A 20,142-nucleotide genomic window follows, 5' to 3' on the forward strand; every position below is an offset into this window, starting at 1 on the left:
GCAGCAAGACATTATTAAAATCATTTGGCTCAACTTCTCCCTTTACAGATGCAGAAACTACAATCCAATTAGAAAAGATGGCTTGTTCAGGAATTCAATATTGAACTCTTAAGAGTTAAGTATTGTAACGAATACAGGACCTACAGTTACTGGATCTCCCATCTGCTGAGCAATTGCTCAGCAATTTTTCATGACTCCATTCCCAAGGGTATGTCTAGCCTGCCTATCTTGATCGTCCTCATTTATTCCAGGGCAGATAGCATGGCAGATAGATTCCTTTCCATCTCCATTGTACCCAGTGCTGCAGAGTGAGTGCTGAAGAAATATGGCAGAAATCACCTCAAGCAACCCAGCGATGGAAGTGAAGATACAAATCTGTGACAGCAATATTCCATCTTAACGATATGGCTGCTACATCCAACTGGCTGGTAATGACCATGAGAGGAAGTGGTGGAAACTTTCTTTTACATACTACATGGCTGTTCTAGCCAATCATGAAACCTCAGGGTTATGGTTAAGAGAGCACTGACGCATATACACTACCCATGTCGAACACAGACAGCTAGTGGGAAGCTGCTATATAACATGGGGAGCTTAGCCAGTGCTCTCTGATGACCCAAGGGGTGGGATGAGGGGTGGGGGGAGGGAGGCTCAAGAGGAAGGGGATATATGTATACTTATGGCTGATTCGCATTGTTGTACAGCAGAAACCAACACAATATTTAAAGTTATTATCCTCCAATTAAAAAAAAAAAATAAAGATCCTGGAAAGAGAGCCAGGATAAGAAAACAGGGACTGGAACTGGATCCACAGACAACATCTCTGCAGCCAGTTCACTGTGAAACACATAAGCTCAAAGAAGGATCTGACTCAAAAGCCAGGATGAGTAGTAGATTTCAAAGTTGCAAGTGGCTCTTTTCACATACACAGACGCACACTCTTTTAAATTCTGGATGACATATACGAGGAAGAGAAACACTTAACAAGGGTACCAATCAAATAATGTATGATGTGTTAACAAATAACTGGCGGATGAAATGCCATTGCAAGCCAGAAAACCCAGGAGACAGCGAAAGGTGAACCTCTGGGGTTAATCAACATTCAAAAGCAAGAAGAACTGGGACATGCCCTCAAGACACAATCATGCCAGCCTCTCCGTCCTGGCTGTGGTACTCTGGGGTCATGAGCCACACAAACCCAGGAGCATCTGCCAAGATCTCAAACAGCTGAGCAAGCACTCTCTGCCCTTTGTCCAGCTGTTGTGAAATGACAGAAGAATGTTCCCAGGGTTTCATCAAGTAGATTTCTCTTTCAATTCAGAACAATATGATTAGAATACAAAATTTCTTGTTAGTTATGATCTTGTCACTCTGAGTGTGTATTTACCTGGGTGTAGACATCTACTGCTTATTTTTGCAACTAATAAAGGTAAATAGAAAACGTCATGGCACATTAAAAAGTGAGTAACATTGAAGAAATAAAATAAATCACTCTTTCCCTCTAATAGCAGAGTCACTGCTAGAGAAGTAGGTACCCATTCACCTGGTGATTCAAAATGTCTTGAATATAATTTGTCAAAATTCCATTACTTTCCTTCTTTTCTTGTACACGAGCATCACAGTTTCAAGGGAAATGATTTAATGGTGAAATCTCAAGTTGCAGAATAGCCAGCTCAGCCTACATTTATCAACACTGTTGTTGTACGTGGAAGTGAATGCACTGGACTTGTTAAAAAATGTGAACTGCTCCTTCCCATCAAAGGAAGAAAAAAGAAAAACATCAGAAGAAAGAAAACCTTCAAAAGAATAACATAAAGGCTCTAGTGACTGATCTTGGTTGCTTTTCACATAAAGACTCAATGTGTGGGAGTTAATTATATTAGTGATGGTGGGGAACAAGCTATTAATTCTGTGCTTCAGAGTTATTAAACACCTTTCTATATACAGCTCACAGGCAAATGAATGGACTTAATCTCTGTATTAAACGCAAAACAAACCAAACAATCCCACGTTTCATGACTTTTCAGAGTTCATTACCTCCTTGGCAATGCTTTCCCAGAGGCCAGGTATGCTGCTTTAGAAAAGTCTCTGGCAGTTCACATGGGAAGCCTGGGAATGCGGATTTAATCACATTTAAGTCATTCCTCTTCAGACTAGACATGAAAGGTCACCAAGGAAAAGCATTTTTTCCTAGAGATTCAACTATATTGGTTACTAAAATTTCTTCTTCCAGTGATCCCACAACTCCTGAGAGAGTCTGCTAGTCTAATGTGTCACATGGCTAACACGTGCAAAGTTAAAGAAGTCAGTGGAGGAAATAAAATATTTAAGAGGATAGCATTTACTTTCAAGAGAAGTTTGTAGATTTCTTTTTTTGGTCACATCTAATTCTTTAGGGTAAAACTTAACATTATTTAATTCTAAAGCAGCAATTTTATATAGATGAGGATCTTTAATTACTAAAGGACATTTTACTTGTAAAAATCACCACACATGTAAAAAAAATTACAGTAAATGAAGGCATTATTATCATAAATTATGATACTTATCTGCATTTAAGGGTCTCTGTGCTCTAATAAGAGCAAACAATAGCTTGGTTTATCAATGTTTCCACACAAAATTTACAATGATTTATTAAAAGCCTCATCATAGCTCAAAGGTATCTAAATATCCATAAAATTAGGAAATAATTGCTATAAAATCAAGAAATAATTGCAAAATCTCCATATAAGAAACAATTCAACAAGATAGTACCTATTGGAAATGCTTACATTATAAAAATAATATTGAAAATTAAAACTTTGACTAAACTGTATCAATAAACTACGCTTTCATGAAACAAAATTTTTGGTACTACTGCTATAGTGCTAATAAGTAAGTTGCTTTGGTCGTGTCCAACTCTGAGACCCCACGGACTGTAAGCTGCCAGGCTCCTCTGTGCATGGAATTTCCCAGTCAAGCACACTGGGGTGGGTTGCCATTTCCTTCTCCAGGGGATCTTCCCGATCCAGGGATCGAACCCACGTCACTGGCACTGGCAGGCGGGTTCTTTACCACTGAGCCACCTGGTATATAATAAACCTCATCTTGCCCAAGGGAAACACTAAGGTTCAGCAAGCTAAGTTCCTTGCCCAAAGTGACAGAGTAGGTGGCAAACCAAGGTTATCTAGCTACAGAACACATTTTTTATTTTGTGCAGATTAAAAATTTTTAAATTTTAGTATAGTTTTAAATTTATACAAAACCGTGGACAGCAGGACAGAGGGTTCCTGTTTACGCCTTTCCCAGTTTCCCGATTGTTGAAACCTGACGTTACACGGAGCATCCACCACAGGCAAGGAGCACAGCCTGCAATGCGGATGCACTGCACTGCACACCTCACTTGCCTTGTACTACGTTTTCGCTAAAGCTCTTTTTTTCTCCCAGGATTCCATGCAGGACACCACATGACATTATGTTCTCATGTCTCCCTGGCCTCTTTCGGCTGTGACAGTGTCTCAGACTTTCTGTGTTTCATGACCCTGACAGTTTTAAGAAGTACTAGTCAGGGGAGAAGGAAATGGCAACCCACTCCAGTGTTATTGCCTGGAGAATCCTAGGGACAGGAGAGCCTGGTGGGCTACCGTCTATGGGGTCGCACAGAGTCGGACACGACTGAAGCGACTTAGCAGCAGCAGTCAGGGGAGGGCTGTTCAGGATTGGGGGGCACATGTACACCCATTGCTGATTCAGATCAATCTATGGCAATAACCACCACAATACTGTAAAGTAATTAGCCTCCAATTAAAATTAAAAAAAAAAAAAAAAAGAAGTACTAGTCAGGTGTTTTGTAGAATGTCCTGCCATCTGGGTTTGTGTGATGTCTTTTCCTGATTAGAGTGGAGTTATAACTTTGGGAGGAAGACCACAGAAGCAAAGTGCCATCCTCAATATATTGATACAAAGGGTACACGCTCTCAGTGTGACTTCCCTTTGATGATCTCAACTTTGAAGACCAGGCTGGGGTACTAGCTGCCCGGCTTCTCCATTCTAAAGTTACCATCTTCCCTTTCTCTCTTTTCATGCTCTGCTTTTTGGAAAAAAGTGGGTGGGTGTGTGAGGGAGTCAAGACACAGCAACAGGGTGTGAAGCAGGGGCTATCTAAATAAATTATTTGGCATTTTCCTATCAAAGCCTTCATTTTTAGCCCACTCTTCTATATTGCCTCTGACATTCTATCTTTTCTTAGTGTTTTGGCATATTATTCATGTGCAGTAGTTTAAAAACACAATTCTTCACTAATTTCCTGCTTTCGCAAAGGTCCCAAAAATATGTTAGAATTAAATGTGACAACCAACAAATCTGAAATTATTTTCCACTTTCACTGTAGGATTTGTCACTAAGGAATGCATTCAGAACCAACATTCCTCAGAAGCATTCTGTAAAGAACTTACCAGAAATATTCGTTCAAGTTGATCCTGAATGTCTTTCATTCCTGGAAAAGCAGCAACTCCCTGGATCATCTCAACAAAGATGCAGCCAACTCCCCTAAAGAGAGAAGAAAGAATTGTTACAAAAACTTCAATATATTCTGCTTAGAAAACTAAATCTACAATTAGAACATCTACTCCTACAAAGAGAAAGAGCGAATAAATAACATTCTCACCTAGACCCCATAACTTTTGTTGCCCTTCTCTGTCTACTGCCCAGAAAGGGTTCCAAACAGATACAACTATACCAGGCTCAAAGGATCTGCCTGCAATGTGGGAGACCAGGGTTTAATCCTTGGGTCGGGAAGATCCCCTGGAGAAGGGAATGGCTACCCACTCCAGTATTCTTGCCTGGGGAATCCCATGGACAGGGGAGCCTGGTGGGCTACAGTCCACAGGGTCACAGAGAGTCTGACATGACTGAGTGACTAACACTTTCACTTTTCACTGTTTCACACCAGGCTCAGAAAATGGTGGAACCCAATTTAGTGAATCTCACTGACTCACCTTCACTCAGGATACAATCAAGAAACTCCTTAGCCTAATATAGAAAGCCTCCACAGTCTTATTCTACCATGCTTTTCCAACTCGATTTCACAAATTCATAATGTGTGGTCCTCTCCAACTTTCCAGGGCTCTCTTTGCATCAAAATCATCTATTGCTATTGCTAAGTCACTTCAGTCGTGTCTGACTCTGTGCAACCCCATAGACGGCAGCCCACCAGGCTTCCCCGTTTCTGGGATTCTCCAGGCAAGAACACCGGAGTGGGTTGCCATTTCTTTCTCCAATGCACGAAAGTGAAAAGTGAAAGTGAAGTCGCTCAGTCGTGTCCGACTCTCAGCGACCCCATGGACTGCAGCCCTCCAGGCTCCTCCATCCATGGGATTTTCCAGGCAAAAGCACTGGAGTGGGAAACTTTTAAAACAAAGCAGATGATCTGAACACAAACTCCAGAGACCTGGTTTCAATCAGTTGGAGATCAGGCATTTAGTTGATTTAGGGCAACTACAGTGAGGATCTGTGAACTTTAAACTGTGGTGTTGGAGAAGACTCTTGAGAGTCCCTTGGACTGTAAGGAGATCAACCAGTCAATCCTCAAAGAAGTCAGTCCTGAATATTCACTGGAAGGACTGATGCTGAAGCTGAAATTCCAATACTTTGGCCACCTGATGAGAAGAACTGACTTACTGGAAAAGACCCTGATGCTGGGAAAGACTGAAGGCGGGAGGAGAAGGGGACGACAGAAGATGAGATGGTTGGATGGCATCATCGACTCAACGGACATGAGTTTGACATGAGTTTGAGCAAGCTCCGGGAGTTGGTGATGGATAGGGAGGCCTGGTGTGCTGCAGTCCATGGGATCACAAAAAGTTGGACATGACTGAGCGATGGAACTGAACTGAACAGAGAGGATCTCTGAACCAGACTGATCTGCCCATGGGTCAAGCATAAATCTAGACAACTCGGCCCGAACTGCTCCACTTCCTAGAACTGCTTTTTTCTTTACCTGTTTGCTCTCGACATGTAAATACAACCCAACCTATGGCTCAGTGGTAAAGAATCTGCTTGCAATACAGTAGATGTGGGTTTGATCCCTGGGTCAAGAAGAGCCTCTGGAGAAAGAAATGGCAACCCACTGAAATATTTTTGCCTGGGAGATTCCATGGACAGAGGAGCCTGGTGGGCTACAGTCTACGGGGCCACAAAGAGTTGCATACAACTTAGCGGCTAAACAACAACAACAAATACGATCTCTTCCACAAAGTCTTCCATGAACATTCTGCAGACAGGACAGCTATATTTCTGAGTTTGTTTGTTAAACTCTCATTCAATACCAGACATCTACTATGGTCAACTTCTTCGGTCATGCTTACAGCTGCTATCTGGCAAGGCAGTCCAGTGTATTAGGAGACCTTGCCTCCCAGACCCCAGAAGCCTGCACCTAACCCTATAGGAACACCTGACCCATAGTACAGGCAGAAAGTAAATAAGACACTTATGCTGAAAGTCTAAAGTCACCTGGGGACAGGATGGAAAGAAACTAGCACATGTTGATGAAATAAACCACTTTAATGGCACAGCTGGCAAAAAAGTGGCCCGCTTCCTGCAGATGAAGTTCTCTGAACTGACCTGATTCCCACCTTCTGAAGACCTGGATTAATTCACTGTTTTTGTTAGATCTCTCTAACTTCTTACAGTTCTCTATGATTTTATTAAATGGCTCTACCTTGAAGGAGTTTATGTTTCCTGAAAAGACCGTAATAAAATCATAAAGAAAGTAAGACACTTCTTCACTTGCAGCACTCATAATTCATTTTTTAAAAAGATTTTTTGATGTGGACCATTTTCAAAGTCTTTATTAAATTTGCTACAATATTGCTTTCTCTTTAATGTTTTGGGTTTCTTGGCCACCAGGCAAGTGAGATTTGAGCTCTCTGACTATGGATCGAACTCACACCTCCTGCGCTGGAAGGTGAAGTCTTCACCAGGCTACCAGGGGCGTCCCTCATATTCAGTTTAGAGTAAGCAGTCCCTTGTGTACTCATTTCAGATCCTCCAGAAGTTAAAGACGATGACTCACTTCTCTGTAGCTGCACCAGTTGTATGTGAATAGTATCTTGAATTTAAAAAGTAATACATCAGCAGAAATCTCTATTACATCACATAATTTTTATCCAAATTAAACACCAACAGAATATAGAGTCAAAATGAAAACAAACAAGTGCGACTTTATATCATAAAAATAATTCCATTTTAGTAATAAAGAATTAATTTCAAAATCACTGTTCTAGGTGATCACGGAGTTCCAGTTCAAGTTCCCCGAGTCATACAGCAAATTTCCATTGGCTATCTATTTACCCTTGTTCGTGTATGTTAGTTAGTTACCTACGTTAGTACATGTGCTTCCAAGGTACCCTCTCCGTTCATCTCACCCTCTCCCTCTTCTCTCCCACCTTTGGCCACAAGTCTGTTCTCTATGTCTGTATCTCCATTGCTGCGCTGTGAACAGGCTCATAAGTACCATCCTTCTAGATTCTCTCTCTCTCTTTCTGTATATATATACATATATATATGTATATATACATATATATATGCATTAATATACAATATTTGTTTTCCTCTTTCTGATTTACTTCACTCTGTAAAATAGACTCTAGGTTCTGCGATAACCTAGAGGAGAAGGAATAGGTGGCAGGTGGCAGGGAGAGTCAAGACGGAGGGGACATATGTCCACCTGTGGTTGATTCATGTTGAAGTATGACAGAAATCAAACCAGTGTTATAAAGCAATCATAATCAACTACAAATAAAGAAACATTAGAAAAAAAAGCAGTGTTTTAGGCACATAATGAAATAATGCCATTTGCAGCAACATGCATGGATCTGGTGCCATACTGAGTGAAGTAAGTCAGACGGAGAATGAGAAATATCACATGACATCCCTTATATGTGGAATCTAAAAAGAAATGATACAAATGAATTTACTTACAAAGCAGAGACTCACAGACATAGAAAATGAAATCATGGTTGCCAGGGAGAAAGGATAGTTAAGGACTTTGGAAAGGTCATGTACACACTGCTGTATTTAAAACGGATAACCAACAAAAACCTATTGTATACCACATGGAACTCTGCTCAAGTTATGTGCCAGCCTGGATGGGAGGGGGATTTGGGGGAGAATGGATACATGTATATGTACAGCTGAGTCACCTCAGTGTTCACCTGAAGCTATCACAACATTGTTAATCATCTATACCCCAATACAAAATGCTTTTTGTGTTAAAAAAAAGTAAAAATAAAAATAAAATTCATACACACACACATACACACACATTTACACATGGAGCAATTCTCAGTGAAAACTAACTGAAGACTTGCAAAAAGGCTTTTGTACAACCCGTAAGAACAGTCCAGATGGAACTGGGTAGGAAGGGAAGAGAAGCAATCAGGTCAAGACCTGTGCCCTTGGGAGGGGACTCAGAAGAGGGAGATCCTCCTTCCTGGGGAGCGAGCTGTTCCAGTCACACACTGAGCATCCCAATTCTGGGGTCAGCAGTAGGACGAAAGATGAGTCTCTTCAGCTGGTTAGAAAACCAGTGGGACTTCAAGAAGGACTGTAAAAAACCTAGACTCCACTTGTGCAGAGTGCACACACACTTGCTCACTCCCAAAACAAGGTCGAGAAAGCAAATGGAAACCACACTGCACTCTGGCCAGTTTCCTACCACTGGCCTGGCACGTACTCCCCGCCTGAGCCAAGAGCTCATTCTGGCTCCACTTGCTCTGCAATGCCATTCCACACGGGATGAGAGCTGCCATGGACAAGCAGAGCCCATGCTGGTGAGGTGGGGAGGCAGCTCAGAGCCAGTCAGCTCAGACTCCAAGTGGCATGTGAATGGGGTAAGGATGGCATCTGGCACCTCAGTGGGCAATGCACCAGAAGCAGTCCAGCACTCTGCCATAGACCACACCCAGATCCACACTGAGTGACTGCTCCAGCCAGCCCCTCCTGATTCAGGGGCAAGGGTACTGGTGCTGGGAGAAGGCAGACACAGTCAGAGGGAACTGACCCAGCTCAGACCTGACCCTCAGGACTCCGCTCAGCAGCCTGGGAGCTGACTTTGCCCCCAGTAGAGTAGAGTTGGCCACTAAGGATAGGGGAGCCCTGGCTCTTGCTCTAGCCACTCCATCTCAAGCCCCTCTTCCTAACAAGTAATAGCTGCCAGCACACTCTAAGAGATCCAGTTCTCCCACCAAAGCCAATGGGCACACACAGACTATACAAGGATGCTTCCACAAAGGATACCCCTTTAAGACCATAACCTGCAACTGTCCACCTAATTTAACAGAGAAAGACACAACATGCTACTAAAAACCAATGGGTCAATGAAGAAATCAGAGAGGAAACCAGGAGATACCCCAAGACAAATGAAAATGAAAACACAACTTCCCAAAATCTACAGGATGCAGCAAAAGGAGTTCTGAGAAGGAAGTTTATAGTGATACGGGTCTACCTCAAGATATAGGAGAAATCTCAAATAGACTGCCTAACCTACTATCTGAAGGAATTAGAAAAGAAGAACAGACAAAGTCTAAAGTCAGCAGAAGGAAGGAAATAATAAAGATCAGAGAGAAAATAAAATAGAAAGCCAAAATACAATGCAGCAGATCAATGACATCAAGAGCTGGTTTTTCTAAAAGGTAAAATTGATAAATCTTTAGAAAGGCTCATCAAGAAAAAAAGAGAGAAGATCCAAATAAAATAAGAAGTAAAGAAGGAGAAATAGCAACTGATATGGTAGAGATATTTTAAAAAATCAGAACAGAATACTACAGCTATATGCCAACAAATTAGACAATACAGAAGAAATTAATACATTTCTAGAAACATAAAACCTTTCAAAAATGAACCAAAGGAACAGATATTCTGAATAGATCACTAGTAGTGAAAATGAATCTGCAATTAAAAGCAAACAAGCAAACAAAACACCCAGACCAAACCAAACAAAAACCCCTAGCAGACAAACTCCAGGACTGGACAGCTTCACAAGGGAACTCCACTGAACATATAATGAAGAGACGATATATATTCTTCTCAAACTATTCCAAAAAATTGAAGAGGAGAAAAAAGAAAACAGTTCCCTAACTTTGAAGTATAATCCAAAGCTACAGTAATCAGAGCAGTACAGTAATGGCATGAAAATCGATCAATAAAACAGATAGGCCAGAAATAAACCCATGCACTTATGGTGGGGTCCTTTTTAGGGTATTCTGAATGTTTATAAATGAGTGCTTAATGAGAAACACGCAGCTTTCTTTTGAAATATATTTAAAGATATCTTTCCTGACTAATATTAATACATTTACATCTTAACCAGAATATTTATCACAATGCTTTAATTTCAGTATTTTCGACAAAACTGACTAAAACCAAGGCTATTAAAGAACTGGAGCCTCAATCTGAAACAATCTACGGCAAAGGAGACAAGAATATACAATGAGGAACAGACATTCTCTTCACTAAGTGGAGATGCGAAAACTGAACAGCTGCATAAAAAAGAATGAAATTAGAACCATATACAAAACAAAACCTCAAAATGGTTTAAAGACCTTAACACAAAACATGAAACCATGAAACTCTTAGAAGGGAACACAGGCAGAACACTCTTTAACATGAATATAGCAATTTTTTTTTGGATCAATCTTCTCAGGAAAAGGAAACATAAGCAAAAATAAACAAATGGGACCTAACTAAAGTTGAAAGCTTTTGCACAGCAAAGGAAATGATCCAAAAAAAAAAAAAAAGGCAACCCATGGAATGGGAGAAAATATTTTCAAATGATATGACTGAAATGGGATTTATATCCAAAATACTAAATAGCTCATACAACTTACTATTTTAAAAAGTTTAAAAATTGGCAGACGATATGAATAGACATTTGTCCAAAAAAGATATACAGATGGCCAACAGGCACATGAAAAGATGTTCAACATCACTAATTGTCAGAGAAACACAAATCAGAAACACAATGAGACATTACTTCACAGCTGTCAGAGTGCCTGCCACCCAAAAGTGTACAAATAACAAATCTGGTGAGGATGTTGAGAAAACAGGACCTGGTGCACTCTTGGTAAAAATGTAAATTGGTACAGCCACTACGCAAAATACTACGGAGATGCCTCAAACACTAAAAACAGAACTAACCTATGATCCAGCAATTTCACTCCTGGGCATATATCTGAAGAGAACAAAAACACTTTTTGGAAAAGATACATGTACCCCAATGTTTGTAGCAGCATTATTTACAATAGCCAAGATACAGAAGCAACCTTAGTTGCTTTCATCAACAGGCGAAGGGATAAAAAGGATGTGAATACATACATACACACATACAGACTACGGAATATTAGCCATAAAAAGACTGAAATTCTGCCACTTGCAACAACACAGATAAATCACTAAGCTTAGTGGGTATTATGCTTAGTGCGATAAGGCAGACAGAGAAAAACAAATACTCTATGTTATCACCTAATGTGTTAAATCTAAAAAATAAAATAAATGTATATAACTAAACAGAAACAGACTCACAGATTCAGAGAACAAACTAGTGCTTTCCAGTGGGAAGAGGGAAGTGGAAGAGGCAAGAAAATGGTATGGGATTGAGAGATACAAAATATTATGTGCAAAGTAAATGGGCAACAAAGGATACATTGTATAGCACAGGGATATATATAGCCATTATTTTGTAATTACTTCAAATGGAGTGGAATATATACAAATATTGAATCGCTATGTTGTACACCTGTAATGCAATCTTGTAAATCAAGTACACCTCACTAAAAAGTATAAAATTAACAATGATAGTAATAATACTAATAAAAATTTTAAAAGATTGAATATCTATATTGGTATTAAGACTTCATTTACTTGTATATTAAAATGTAATGATACTCTTATAGCTATTAGGGCTTCAAACATCCAGTTAGATCTAAGATTTCAATTTGATGGATTTTTACATTTTTTATACCAAGAATTCTTTTCTAAGACACTGGCCTACATTTCTACCGCCTTCTTATTATGTTATATAAGGTCTTCCAGGTGCTGCCGTGGTGAAGAATCTGTCTGTTAATACAGGTGACACAAGAGACGTGGCTTTGATCCCTGGGTCGGGAAGATTCCCGGGAGAAGGAAATGGCAACTCACTCCAATATTCTTGCCTGGAAAACTCCATGGGCAGAGGAGCATGGTGGGCTACAGTTATTGGGTCACAAAGAGGCGGACATGACTGAGCACACACACACAAATCAAACTCACAGAGAAAAATGCACAAGTATACATCAGTTCAGTTCAGTTGCTCAGTCATGTCCAACTCTTTGTGACCCATGGACTGTAGCATGCCAGGCTTCCCTGTCCATTATCAACTTCCAAAGCTGGCTCAAGCTATTGTCCATTGAGTCAGTGATGCCATCCAACCATCTCATCCTCTGCCATCCCCTTTTCCTCCTGTCTTCAATCTTTCCCAGCATCAGGGTCTCTTCCAATGAGTCAGTTCTGTGCATCAGATGGTCAAAGTATTGGAGTTTGAGCTTCAGTATCATTCCTTCCAATGAATATTCAGGACTGATTTCCTTTAGGATGGACTGGTTGGATCTCCTTGCAGTCCAAGGGACTCTCAAGAGTCTTCTCCAACACCACAGTTCAAAAGCATCAATTTTTCAGTGCTCAGCGTTTTTTACAGTCCAACTCTCACATCCATGCGTGACTACTGGAAAAACCATAGCTTTGCCTAAATGGACCTTTGTCGGCAAGTACACATAAAATATACATACAGTATATATGTATACAAGTATACAGAAAATATCTTAAATCTTTAACAGCCACCAGCACCTTCCTTGGAGAAGGCAATGGCAACCCACTCCAGTCCTCTTGCCTGGAAAATCCCAAGGACGGAGGAGCCTGGTAGGCTGCAATCCATGGGCTCGCTAGGAGTCGGACACAACTGAACGACTTCACTTTTACTTTTCACTTTCACGCATTGGAGAAGGAAATGGCAACCCACTCCAGTGTTCTTGCCTGGAGAATCCCAGAGATGGGGGAGCCTGGTGGGCCGCCATCTCTGGGGTCACACAGAGTCGGACACAACTGAAGCGACTTAGCAGCAGCAGCAGCACCTTCCTTTACTCTATTCTGAATATACCTTCTATTCTTCGTGTATCAACCTTAGTCTTTCCCAACACAAGCTGCAACTAAGTGCAAAGACCCTGAGCAGAAGGCATAACCACCCCACTGTGAACTCTGCTAAGCTGGTTGGTGAGGTAACCTTTACGCTGTCAGAACTTCTTAATGGAAATTCTTTTACCATTGATTGTACTTGGTCCATAATATCTTCATGATCTGATGCTTAGAACAATTAAAAGATAAACCTATGCTGCAATTCTCAGTTGCAATGAAATGATACAGCATTTCAATAGGCACTTATCTGCTTAGTGGGCTAAAGGATTTGAACTCTCATTTCTAATGGATGTTTCCCATGGTGTCATTTTTCAAAGATGCTTGAGGAGATACTAATAAAGCTTAGAGAATTATATGCAAAGGATTTACAAAAAGAGATACAAAGCACAAAAAAATTAAAAAGTAGAAATATAAAACACATCAACGTCTTAACACAGCAGAACACTTTATTACTAGAGCTTCTTTACTGCTAAACAATAAACACTTCAATTTAATATGGAGGGACTATTGCCTGCTTGGAGAAGGCAATGGCAACCCACTACAGTACTCTTGCCTGGAAAATCCCATGGACAGAGCAGCCTGATAGGCTGCAGTCCATGGGGTCGATAGGAGTCAGACACAACTGAGCGACTTCATTTTCACTTTTCACTTTCATGCATTGGAGAAGGAAATGGCAACCCCCTCCAGTGTTCTTACCTGGAGAATCCCAGGGACGGGGGAGCCTGGTGGGCTGTCGTCTGTGGGTCGCACAGAGTCGGACATGACTGAAGCGACTCAGCAGCATTGCCTGCTTTCCCTTTGTTTTCCCCTCCTTTTTCCTTTGTTACCCTCCATTAGCTGTGCTACCTGTCTTAATGGATTAAGCTGACTTCCCTGAGTGGTTTACTGAGAAAGAATTCATCCACTTAAGCTCTATATTTATGATATGTAATTTTATTTCAGCAAATGTCTCCTTTAATTTGCTTCTATTGGGAATTTGAATCATTGTGTAATTACCGAGCACTTGGTTTAAAATTTTCAAGAATAAAAACTGGTTGCAAAAGCTTACAATTAAAGGTGTCAGAGAATGCAGTGTGTTCAAACTCTTATTTTCGGATTAGTTACCAGGCAAGGTAATATTATAAAATACCCACCCATGCTCACACATCTTTAATTCTTTCAAAATCAAAATTTCTTGATTTAATTTTATGCCACAGCTGTGTAAATATTTTTGCATTAAAATTCAAATCAAGATTTTAAGCAGAATTGATTATTCTTTGTCATTATGAGCAGTCCTTGGGGTTGCAAAGAGTCGGATACAACTTAGCTACTGAACAACAACAAAATGGAAAAAGTTGTTTGTTTTTTTCCAGCTTCACTTATTATTGGTACCATCACATAAACTTCTAGGACTATTTTCATTTGTGGGGAAATGTCTATCCCATGTCTTTCAAGTATATATGCTATAAATATAGGAATTCTAAAACTTTATACACAATTCCTGTGAAAAGTTACCAAAGAAGCATGAAAGGACATACTCACAGCTCAGTGTGTGTGTATGTGTGTGTGTGTGTTGGGGATGGGGAGTGGTGAGAAAACATTTGCATGAGTGGAAGCTGACGGGTAATGAAGTGATAGAGCCAGGAGTGAGAACAGTGCATTTCAGGTGAAGAATCACCTGAATTAAAAAGCTTGGAGCCAGTAACTGAGGAATCTTGACAGAGCCAAGCGCTAGTGTCATGGCTCTGCATGGAAAACGGAAGAAGTTAAAGAGAGCCACAGACCATATTCTACTCTAAGAATTCGTGTTTTATTCCCTGGGCTAGAAGTTCTCGCTTTTTCCCTATATTCCAATACTTGTGGCAAATAAAGTTGGACATACCATGAAGAATCCTTTCATTTCATTCATTTATTTTTGACAGTGCCGGGTCTTTGCTGCTGCATGCACTTTCTCTAGTTGCTATGTGTGGGCTTCTCCTTGTGGTGGCTTCTCTCGCTGCGGCACACTGGCTCTGAACCACGGGCTCAGCAGTGGGGCACGTGGGCTCATGTGGGATCTTCCCAGACTTGGGATCGGACTGGTGTCGCCTGTGTTGGCAGGCAGATTCTTATCCTCTGGACCACCAGGGAAGTCCAGAACCTGGTTATTCTAATAGCTTTGAGGACAGAAGCAATTACAACCACTAGTTGCACAGCTACCTCATTTTTTCCCACTCATGGCAGCAAAGGAATGAGACCAGCAGTATTATAAGCCCTTCCTCTGCTGGGTACGTGGCAGGGGCATCACACAGTAATGCACAGGGCCACGTGCCAAATGCTACCAAGGGCCTGTTTTTATATAGCCTCCAAGCTAGCAATGGATTTTAAATTTTTAAATGGTCAAAAAAATCAAAAGAATATTTGGTGATATATAAATAGTATATGAAATTCAAATTTCAGTGTTCATAAACAAGGTTTTATTGGAGCACAGATCCAGCCTTTCATTTATGTGCTGTATACAAGGATACTATGTTGATAAAAGGAGATAAGACAGATTTTACAAATTATTTCTTGGGCTTTTTTTCCTGCCTGAAAATCAAGAATGGAGACTGGAGAGAGCAAAACCTGACATGCCTTCCAGCTTCCACATGGCACCTCTACCCATGACATGACTCCGAGACTCCAGTCAGGCTGCTCTGCCGTCTTGCTCCTAAAACATACCAAGCTCTTCCCCATTTCAGTATCTTTGCATGACGTGTTCCCTCCGCCCAGAACACGTTTTCCCTCCCTATTTGCACCGATAATTGCTTCTTTTTTTTTTTAACCTTTTATTTTATATTGGAGCATAGCCGATTAACAATGCTGTGATAGTTTCATGTAAACAGCAAAGGAACTCGGACATACATATACATGGATCCATTCTCCCCAAAACTCCCTTCCCATCCAGGCTTCCACATAATATGGAGCAGAGTTCCCTGTGCTCTACAATAAGACCTTGTTGGTCATCCATTTTCAATATAACAGTGGGTACCTGTCCATCCCAAACTCTCTAACTATCCCTTTCTGCCACTCCACCCTCCATTAACCATAAGTTCTTTCATATCATTTCTTTTGACAGTCCACATATAAGGGATATGATATAATATTTCTCCTTCTCTGTCTGACTTACTTCACTCAGTATGACAGTCTCTAGGTCCATTCATGTTGCTGCAAATGGCATTATTTCATTCCTTTTAATAGCTGAGTAATATTCCATTGTGATTGTTTCTTGTTATTCAAGGGGTCAACTGAAATGGCTCCATTGAGAAATGTCTTTCCCAGCACCATATGTAAGGCGGGTTCCTCCTTATTATCAAGGCCCCGTGTCTCGCCCTTCTTTCCCTGGTTTGTTTCCTTCATTACACTCAAAGGATGCTCGTCTGTCTTTGCTTCTGAGGGTTGTATCTCAGCCAGACAAAAGACCTCTAAGATCAGGGACAAGGTTGTGGCTATCACCTTGTCCCCAGGGCACAGTAGAGTGTCAGGCATATAGTAAGGGCTCAAAGATATTTCTTGAATGAATAATCAAAAGCAGTATTTTCCTCCTCTCTCTGCACTCCAGAGGGACAGCTGAGCTTAGTGACTTGTTTCCAAAGAGTAAAGTATGAAGGTGAGGGTAGGGGATGGATTGTACCTTTATAATGGAGGAAACTGGAAAGCAGAACCTTAATCAGGTGATTAAATTAGCATCATCAGTGATAAGGCATCTGATAGCATATAGTCTGGGCATGATATGATAAGAATGTCACTTGGCCTCTGCAGTCTTCTTTTCCAAAACATGAGACGAATCCGAATTGAGGGACATTCTGCAAAATACCTCAGATGCTTCAAAACTGTCAAGGTCAAGAATAACAGGGACAGTCTGAGAAACTACCATATCCCAGAGGAGGCTAAGGAAACACAGCAACTATTAACACACGTAATGTGGTCACCCAAATGGGATCCTAAAACAGAAAAAGGAACCTAGGGGAAAACTAGTAAAATCAAAATAAAGTGTGGTTAATAGTAACATACCACTGTGGGTTTCCTAGTTGTGACAAGGTACTGTAGTAATGTAAGATGTTAACAATCGGGAAACCAGGTGAGGAATAAGTAGGAAGAAGTCTTTACCATCTTTGCAAGTTTTCTATAAATATAAAACGCCTCTAAAATTAAGTTTATTTTAAGAAAGGTGAAATGAAGAACAGCATCTCCTTGGGACCATATATGGAACTAATCACTTTAAGTGGAAGACCCATGGCATTTTGGGTTTTCCCTACATGAGGAAAAAAGAACTCATATATATTTTAATAAATTTGCCTTGGAATCAACACTAGCCATCTAGAACTGCAGACCAGAATATGAAATGTCAGTTAAAGTTCGACCTTGAATAACTTGAGAAGCAAATCAGTTAAAGATTAATTAAACTAGATGTGAAGGTATTTGAACACTGATGTATGCACTCCATGGCAAAGGAACCCAAAATGACATTTATCTAAGTTACTAAATTTGGGGTAATGGTGGGGAGAGTGGAATGCAGAGGGAAAAAAAGAATTCCCTGGGGAAGGGGCAAGAATTTCTCTCAATCGGAGTAGGAGACATCAAGTTCAATGTCACTTCCCTGGGAAGGCTTCCTGATCAACCAGACTAGGTTAGGTCCCCTAACTCCAACACTTCTCATATGACTTCCTCCAACCGTAATTTATTTATTTGTAAAAGTAATCATCACTGTCATCTTTCTCAGAACAAGAATTTGCTCTTTTACTTTTAAGACACAGTTCAAATGAGTCAGAGGGGTTATCACAACATAGCTACCCACCCAGACCTGAGTGAAACAGGATTAGGTCATCATAGTCATAATAATCATAAGTCACTCAGTCGTGTCCGACTCTTTGTGACCTCATAGACTGTAACCTACCAGGCTCCTCAGTCCATGGGATTTTCCAGGCAAGAATACTGGAGTGGGGTGCCATTTCCTTCTCCAGGAGATCTTCCCAACCCAGGGACTGAACCCGAGTCTCCCGCATTTTGGGCAGATGCTTTACCATCTGAGCCACCAGGGAAGTCCAAGTCTCATAGTCATCATAGTCTCCAGCTAAGATGCAATGTAATTCAACTGATTAGTATTTTTTTTTTAATCACTGAAGTGAATTTTATTTATTTTTGCAAAGTTACCATAGGTTTTTTTTTTAAGAAAAATCATTGGAGGATAGTGGCTTTACAACACTGTGTTGATTTCCGCCATACAATAACGTGAATCAGCCATGAGTATATATACATCTCCTCCTCCCTCGTGAGCTTCCCTCCTACCCGCCTCCCCATCCCACCACTCTAGGTCGTCACAGAGCACTGTGCCGAGCTTCCCGTGCTATACATCTGCTTCCTATCTAGCTGTTCCTAGCTACCTCTTTTACACATGCTCATGTATATATGTCAATGTGACTCTCTCAGTTTATCCCACTTTCTCCTCGCCTGCTGTGTCCACAAGCCTACATCCTGTTGGGATGTTATGGTGCAAGATAACTACATCTTTCGACTAAAATAGGTATTAATTAGATCCATCACCTCTCATCTTGAAGTAATACCTGCATTTGACACATTTCATGTGACGTGTACCCAATTTCCCCACAAACACACTGTTACAAGATGTAAATAACCCAGTAAGTGGTTATCCCACCTGAAGAAGTATAAAATAGAATGCAGAGGTTATTATTTATCTACTTGACATGAACGTTCTTTTGGTAATCAAAAAATAAAACGTTTTTCTCCTTCTTCCCCAAGTCTCTGGGCAACAGTTTGGTTCAATCTCAATAGATACTGTAGAAAGATTTTAACATTTTAAAATATGGTGCAATTAAAACAAAACAAAACAAAAATCCCACCCTCCTAAATTTTAGCTTCTAATTTCCTCCTTTATTAGTAAGGGTTTGAGATTCCTTAGGACCCAGAGCTTTAGGCAAAGAGTGCCAGTGTCACTCTCGAGTGGCAGCTTCTTCAGCCTCAGAGCCCGGGAGGAGTTACAGGGTTATGATGCAGCCCATGCCCGAGAGCGGGAGCAGAGCGGCCACCAGCCCTGCACCCAGCTCACGCTTTGACCGCAAGGGAGGCCTGCCCTCACGGAGAGTTAGAAGGCCTCAGCTCGTGGGAAGTCATTCAGAGCCACTGAGAACCATCTGCACTGTCAAACCTTTGGAGAGTGGGCTGTGCACAAAGCCAGCATCAGAGTGCTTCTGGCAGGATGACAGCAGATGAGCAGAACCATGCGTGTGCTGTGCTCAGTTGCTTCAGTCGTGTCCGGCTCTTTACGACTCCATGAACTGTAGCCCGCCAGGCTCCTCTGTCCATGGGATTCTCCAGGCAAGAATACTGGAGTGGGTTGCCATGCCCTCTTCCAGGGGATCTTTCCAACCCAGGGATTGAACCCAGGTCTCCTGCACTTCAGGCAGATTCTTTACCACTGAGCCACTGGGGAAGCCCCGAGCAGAACCATTACTGAGCAAAGTAAGTTCTGTTGCCTTCCTCTTTTTCAGCACTATGAGGGCACCAGAAATCTCCTCCAAGATCTCCAAGCCTATGTGTCCACTAAAAAAACGCATCTGAAGCGGTGCCTCTCACCTTTTAACAGGTCCAAAAGAGGAACTGGTCAGAATGCAGATTCTGACCCCCGAGGTCTGGGTGCAGCTCTGAGATCTTGCATTTCTAACAAAGCTTCCCAGCAGTGCTAATGCTGTTGTTCACAAGACCAGAAAGTGAAGAGCAGGAATCTAAATTTAGGAAACTAATTCTTTTTTAATTCTAATCTAAAGGAAAGTAATTCTCTGTTGAAAGGAGTTTTATAACTAAGATTAATCCTCTAAATATATATTCAGCATCCATCCAAGGGAACCACAAAGAAACAATAGACTAGTAAATTAGATTAAATGCTAAACACAACCAGAATTTAACACACAGGGATGCATTACT

General features: G+C 41.0%; 1 protein-coding gene across 8 annotated transcripts in view; it reads right to left on the minus strand.

The window, feature by feature from the left end:
- Positions 1-20,142, minus strand: part of CDK14 (cyclin dependent kinase 14) — a 662,541-nt gene that overhangs the window by 249,702 nt on the left and 392,697 nt on the right. For all 8 annotated transcript variants that reach the window (XM_086397990.1, XM_086397994.1, XM_086397995.1 and 5 more), the window contains one exon: positions 4,434-4,527. In XM_086397990.1, coding sequence (XP_086254116.1) covers positions 4,434-4,527 — 94 coding nt within the window. The remainder of the gene's footprint in view (positions 1-4,433; positions 4,528-20,142) is intronic.

Source organism: Bos grunniens, chromosome 4 (assembly GCF_055505025.1).
Source record: "Bos grunniens cultivar Pamir isolate PY7600 chromosome 4, Bosgru_T2T1.0, whole genome shotgun sequence".
Taxonomy (NCBI): domain Eukaryota; kingdom Metazoa; phylum Chordata; class Mammalia; order Artiodactyla; family Bovidae; genus Bos; species Bos grunniens.